The 7,008-nt window shown below is 37.2% G+C and overlaps 1 protein-coding gene across 1 annotated transcript; it reads right to left on the bottom strand.

Annotated features, from left to right (window-relative positions):
- Positions 1-426: 426 nt before the first annotated feature.
- LOC101156161 (RLA class II histocompatibility antigen, DP alpha-1 chain) lies at positions 427-6,597 on the bottom strand. Its single transcript, XM_004069056.5, has 4 exons — positions 6,405-6,597; positions 3,668-3,925; positions 3,299-3,580; positions 427-1,089 (listed from the first exon to the last, which is right to left on the bottom strand). Exons 1-4 carry the CDS (start codon positions 6,457-6,459, stop codon positions 962-964), a joined length of 723 nt encoding a protein of 240 aa, XP_004069104.1. The 5' UTR covers positions 6,460-6,597; the 3' UTR covers positions 427-961.
- Positions 6,598-7,008: the final 411 nt, after the last annotated feature.

Here is a 7,008-nt window from a genome sequence, read left to right on the forward strand (position 1 = left end):
TAGATGGTAGCAGAGGACCAGAGAAATAAGACATAAGTGACCCCATTGGTTTATGTAGGCAAGACACAAACAAATATTTCTTCAACACCAAGCCACAAGAGTAGAAAGAAGAATTGGACAAAGAATACAAAGTCAAAATTTTGACTGAAATGAATAAATATTGTTAGGAATTGACAGTTCAAAGTGGAAGGTAATGACTTGATGGTTTCTTCTCAAAGGGGATTTCTTCCTCTCCAGAGTCCCCCTCACTCAGGTTGTTCATTGCATACATGTGTCCATCTGAAAAAAAAATAAAAATCCTCCAAAAACGTCAGATTTGTCTTCAGGGGTCTTCAAACTAAAGAGCTATTTGGCGTGGTTTCTTACTGTCCCACTGTTTAGTCATGGGAAATATTTTTGTGGCCATTAAGCAATTCATTCAAAATGTAGCTTGTACCTTTTTACTAGTTTGAAAGTGACATGTTTTCCATTCTTTATATAATTCAAACTTTTGACACCGGCTAGTTTCTTTCAGAATAAAACACACATGTCAAATAAGACAGATCTGCTGCAGCAGATTTACTTGAATTAACATTAACAAGCATGGCAATTTCCATCCATATGACTTTGGTGTGCAGTCATCCTTTGTCTCCTTTTGCAAATAAAAAAAAAACGATAAAATCCAATACTTAAAAAAATCTTTATGTGTAGCCTAAATCCAATTTTATACTTTAAGACCTTTTTTTTCACCATCATTTTTCTTAGCTGTCTGACATGTTGAAATCTAAAAGTAAAGAGAAAAACTGAAATAACTCAAATGAACTAAAACGGGAAAATCCTTATTTATTTGATTAGTTAATATTTTTCTTCAAAGTGAAAGAACCCAAATGGATAAAAGAACTGCATGTGTCTCTGAAGCCTCAGCTTAGATTAGTAAAATATATATACGAGACTGCAGGTTTGCATGGCGGATCCAAACGATTCACTGACAACCACAGCAATAGTTTGGCTTCTTGATGAAAAAGTAGAGGCCAGTCCCGATGCCAGCTAAGCACAAAATCAGACTCGCACAGAAGAACATCCGTGCAGGACTTCTTCGTCTTCTGGATTCTGTAAACGAAGGAGATTAAACAAATGAATATTTCCCATCAAAGCGTTTTGAGCTTAAAAATATGGAGCCAAATGAATTTGGAGAAACAAACACTCAGCAGAAATGTTTTGATCATTTGTAAAGCCCATTTTACTGTAAAGTTAGTTAAACATGACTAAAAAAAATATCACCGATGATGTAAGCTGCAGTGCAACAATTGTCTAAATCAGTGATTTTATAAAAAGTACGAAAATACGAATATATCTGACATTATCCGCTTAAAACTGCTTGGCTTCATTATGTTGCATGAAAGAAAAATTAAAATAGTTTGTTATAGTAATAGAGTTTAAGTCTCAGTAATGCAAATCATTTTATTTTTTCACAACTGGGTTTATGTCTTTATATTCAAATATAAAGTAGTAACGTTTTTCTTACAGTTTTACCTTCCAGATAAGTTTTTAGTTTACTTTATTTCTTTTGACTTTTTTGCGGGTTTAGGTTTTTAATAAATACTTTGCACACTGATGTTAAACACAGTTTCCGTTGGGTTGTATTCTTTTTTTAGTCATTTGCAAATCCTTCAACCTTCTCATGACACGCCTCTGTTCTTCCTCCAGGGGGCAGAAGCGAGCCATGGCTCAACTTTTAAAAGCAGTTAATAAAACCAAGGAGGGTTCAACCAGAAAAATATTTAGACTCCAAAGTTGATTTTCAGCTGGACTGTAACATAGAAAAATGTTTTCATGATTAATTATTTTAAATGTGTCCCAACAGATTATGTCTATTTTGTCTTATTCAAATGGTTTCCCAACCAATTAATTTTTTTCAGATTAAGAAGCCAGACAGCAAAAGAGATGAGACTAAATCAGCCCGGGAAAGAACTTAAATGTCAGGCTCACTTTTAGTTCAGGAAAAAGGTTTTCTGCTTTTGGCTACACTGTTATCCAACCACTAAATAGGAAGTTCTTCTAAAATCTGCTCAAAAAGATGCAGATTAGATTTTAAACTTTATGGCTGAACACTGTAAGTACTTTGAGTCACGACATGGTTGTGTGTGCATGTTAGTGTGTGTGTGTATATATCAGTGTTTTTCAACCTTTTTTGAGCCACGGCACACTTTAACCCTGAAAAAAAATCCCGCGGCACACCAGCATCCAAAAAAAAAGAAGCAGAAATTCATGGTCTGTATTGATCGACAGCGCCCCCCCCCCCCCCCCCCCCCCCCCGCAATCTCACGTGAATTTTTGTGATAATTGTGGCAGAAAAAGCAGGAAGTTGCGGCTGTTTTTTTCTAAGAGATGAACCACCAGCTAAAGCTCGTCTTTAGCTGGTATATTTGTTAGAACTGAGCGACTTTATCAGCAGAATTAAGAACAAGGAAGAGAAGACTTTAAGCACTTCTGATTGGTCAGACTGATGATATGTGATTAAGCCTTCAAGAATGATTGGCGGAGACAGTTTAAGGGGCGGGACTTGTCCTTACATAGTTATAGCTGCAGCTAAATCGCGGTACCGTGATTGTTATCAAAATGTCTTTAATAGAATTAAATAAACACAAAGAAAAAGTAATTTTAAGATCTTTTATATTCCTAACTACTCAGTGTTTTATCAGTGCCTGTTTGGATGAACAAAGAGCTGATTTCCTGGAGATGGAAAATGTTTTTAGATCAGTTAATGAGGGCAATTTCTCCACGGCGCACTTGACCATCTCCCACGGCACACTAGTGTGCCGCGGCACACTGGTTGAAAAACACTGGTATATATAATGCAGGTACATATACATATATACCCATGTATATGTACGTCTATATGTATAGCTGTATGCATAATATATTAATATCTTTCACATCTCTTTTGTTTTGTACCAGGATATTTGAACTACCCTTATAATGTTTACTTGTGAGTAAATCAACAAAGTCATACATATTTACCGGTACTTAATTACTGCATTTAATACAATGTGTGCACATAACCTATATTTTCACATTGGGTATATGTAGTTTTTCTCTGATATGTTGATGATAAAAGCACTTTGATTCTTCTGATGGCAGTTCTCTGATATTTAAATATAATTTTTTGTTTAATTATATAACCAACTCTGTTGACCTGGTTTCTAAGGATCAGAGAAGCCCACATGGCTGTTTTATTTTCTATGAAACAAACCAAACTCTCCATTTGAACGACTGTTGCATCTTCTCTCATTCGTCGCTGTGTAAAATGCAGCCTCACCCCAGGTAATGATGCGCGGTCTTTCCAAGGCTTCATGGCTCACCCAGCAGGAGTAAACGTCCCCCCTTTGAGGAGTGAAGCTCAGGGTTGAGATCCCCCGAAACGTCCCGTCTTTGTTGTGACTGAAACGCAGGTTTAGCAGTCCCTCCGTGACCTCCGCGCCATTCTTGGTCCATGTGAAGTTGATGGTGGGGGGGTAGAAATGATTGGCCGAGCAGAAGAGAGTGTCGAGCACCCCCTCCTCAGCCTTGTACCGGGTATAGATGGAGAGGTCGGGAGGCTCTGGTCAGTTGAAGAGCGAAAAAAAAAATCCCATCAATTGGTTGGATTTCACAAGAATTAAACCCCCCAAAATGTAGCGTTCAGTACCTTGTCGTAAAGGTGTTCCGTGATCTGCTTTTTTTGCCTTTGCCAAAACAGAATGACAGTTTGCAATGCTATTTTTGGCAAATTTGAAAGCCTCTTTCTCCAAGTCTTTGCCACTGGGCGGCACATAAGGTAAACACCACACCATCTCTTGTTTGGTGAAATCAGCGTATCCAATCGTGTCGTCATCAACAACCAAGTCCACCCGCACTTCGTCTGTTTCATAGCATCCATAGATGAAGTGGAACATGTGCCTTGGGGCTAAAAAGTTAAATTTAGACATTGTTATGTGACTGAAAGACTGCAGATCTTTACAATTGGAAACTAACGGTTTAAAGGAGGCTAAACTCTGTACCAAAGGAGCAACACATGGAAAATTAGGAGTGATAGTCCTGTAAGAGCTGCTCTTGTACAAGGGGTTGAAGAAGTTAGAGTTAAAACTCATAAGAGCCAACACGTAAAATATTTTTTGATGCTTTTTTAAATTTTTTATTCCTGGGGTGAGTTTACAACTTGAATTCTGGGAAAATTGTGTTATTCTGTCCTGCAGCAGTCTTGCAAGGACCATACTATTTTTTGCCATTCTTCTTTCGTTCTGCTCCTTTAGGAAAAATTTCCCCCCTGCCACACACTCCAAAACTCACCAAATTATGCACACACCTGCATAGTCAAAAAGAAATCAAAATAATAAAAAGACAACATCACAGAGGGAAAAAAACGACGTTTTGTTTACCTTTGACTTTGACAAGAGCCCGCCATCTTGAATTTTCTCATAAATAAAAAAACACCTTTAGTACCTTCCAAAAATTTAAACTCCGGTGAGGGATTTTGATCAGTAGCCTCCTAACTCCCTGTTAACTCAGATTCATTTGCTCAAGCTGAACGAAACGGTATGACATGTTTGAAATGTGGGTGTGGTTAACCAAAAACCTCTGTTGCCAAGGATATCCAAAAATTTACTTTTGCAGATTTTTCTGAAAATTACACAGGCCTGCTCGTCAGCTACAGGCGACGAAAAAAGAAAAGGGTTGCTATGGAGATGAATCGATAGGAAAGCTCCTATTTGGGAAAAAAAAGGAGTTTTCTTTTTGATTATTTTTCATGTGCAGCTTTGACCAGGGTTTCAGGGGCAGAAGGGAGGAGTGAGGGGGGTAGCAGCCACTCAGCCTTTGAGAGCGGGTCAAATGGGGGCAGCGAGAGCAGGGCAGGGTAGCGTCTGCGGGCCACAGCTCACGCCTTTACTTTTTAACTTTAAATTAAATGAAAACTAAAAATCTCCTAATAACACAAAGCACCATTTTATTTATAACAAGACAAAAATAATGATAACATAGCTCTTTTTAATTTTGATACTATATGATATTTACATTTCAATTTCAGAATAAAACTATAAGTTTTTATCAATTAAAAAAAACACCTTAATGTAAAACTGTAAGAAAAACTTTACTTCTTTATATTTGGAAAAAATATATATATATTATATATATATATATATATATATATATATATATATATATATATATATATATATATATATATATATATATATATATATATTTGCAGAGACTTAAATTTACTACAACAAATAGTTTTTCAGCCACGTGTGCTACCATTTCAAAATCTAAGAAATATTTAGAAGACGAAGTGGAGAGAACAATTAACCACTGAATAATTGAATCGACATCAGAAGATGATCTGGGCTTTGCAGACTGTCAGAGTCTCATAGGTAAAAAAAAATTACTCTGTGAAAGTGTATAAAAACATTGTGGACTACTTTATAAACAATGTTCCTCTGTGTCAAACTAGAAAAGGCCTTTACGTATATAATCTACAGTACAGAAAATCGCCAAAAGATTTGGAGAAACTGGAGAAGTCTCTGTGGGTCGGGAACAAAGCTGATCACTTTTTTTTATTTTGGATACCCATGGTGTTCAGGTCCTCAGATGAAACCAATTCACCCATCGCATGATTCCATTTTTGAGAATAATGAATGATTTGGGAATATTTCCAGCAACGCCTGAGCTGCCTGTGGATGGAACCAAAGAGAGGAAGCCACATCTGAACATGATCCAGAAGGCCCATCATGTCCGGTTGGTAAAATCTGAAAATGTCTTTCTTTATTTTCAAAGTTGCCTAACCTTTTCAGTTCTGATGATGCGTCTTCTGGACCAAAGAGTAGCAGACATGGTTGTACAGTGTTGTGCAAAGAGCAGCTCACTGATGAGTTACAGACTTTGTTGATGGCAGATTGATTGTTAGACAGCTGGAAACCTACAACCTCGACAAAAGGACCAAGACAGAATTCCAACAGAAAAACTCCAGGAATTCGTAATGGAATTCGGTGCTCTAATATCCTTGAACTGTTAAAAAAAGGGTACACTATGACTGTTTTAAGAGATCTATAGCAAGCATCAATTTTGAAAATTACTTTTTTTCAATTCTTCTGGAGTTCCATCAGTCTGGGTTTTACAAAAATATTTACATGTTCAGACTATCCTCGCACCTAAAAGGAGTGAAGCAGAATCTAAAGGCTAAGATTGTTCCTCTTTGTCAATAGATACATAACCAGGTTCTCTTTTTGTTTTCATAAGTTTCACCGACTAGAAAGACACAAGACTACATCCTCTTTGTTGTACCAGCAATACTTCTAATCCTCTTGGAGTTTTGTACTGAAAGTAAATTGTGACTCCGTCACCAAACACTGACGTAAGCTCAAATCGAGCTGCAGTTAATGTCTTACTTGTTGAAGAAGCGCAAACAGCTCCGGTGATCAAAAGCAGTGAAGTAAGAGACATTTTAAACCCCAGGACTGTAAGCAGCTGGACCAGACTGTCAGCGAGGCGAAGAGTGGAAAGAGCCAGTCACAGATGAGCATTTCACAGTTGCCTGGTAGATCAGAGAGGTGGTCTGCCTGGTTCCTTGTGCCGTCTGTCACATGGTTAGAAGGCAACATGAAGAAGTGAAACTGCATTTGAATCCTGAAATGTTAATGTACGTGGTTACACTTCTGTGTTATCGTTGCCCTTTGGACTGTTTTTTTAATGCAGGAATCGAGTTTGTAGTTAAAGTTCTGTAGAAAGAACCAAACACACTTAAGAGTTAAAATATGAAACTGTTATTGTGTAGGGTGTAACCCTCAAGTCATCTATACAGAACCCATGAAAAGGAATGGTGAACGCCTGGATTAAATATTGAAAACTGAGGAAGGTTTAGATTTTTACAGTGTATTGTAGGGCTAAAAATCACAAAACAAGCATGAAAATGGCCACAATAAATAACCTTATTATCTACCCAAAACGCACAAAGTGTTTAACTTTGATTCATTAAAGGTGACTTAATGTGAC

The sequence above is a fragment of the Oryzias latipes genome, chromosome 5 (genome assembly GCF_053564925.1).
Source record: "Oryzias latipes strain Hd-rR chromosome 5, Olatipes_Hd-rR_3.1".
Classification (NCBI taxonomy): domain Eukaryota; kingdom Metazoa; phylum Chordata; class Actinopteri; order Beloniformes; family Adrianichthyidae; genus Oryzias; species Oryzias latipes.

Excerpts from the sequence above, each read along its gene's own strand:
- LOC101156161 (XM_004069056.5), bottom strand. The coding sequence starts at position 6,459 with ATGTCTCTTACTTCACTGCTTTTGATCACCGGAGCTGTTTGCGCTTCT. Across the intron at positions 3,926-6,404 it reads TGTTTGCGCTTCTTCAACAA|CCCCAAGGCACATGTTCCAC; the intron begins GTAAGACATTAA and ends TTAACTTTTTAG. Across the intron at positions 1,090-3,298 it reads ACCGCGCATCATTACCTGGG|AATCCAGAAGACGAAGAAGT; the intron begins GTGAGGCTGCAT and ends CTTCGTTTACAG.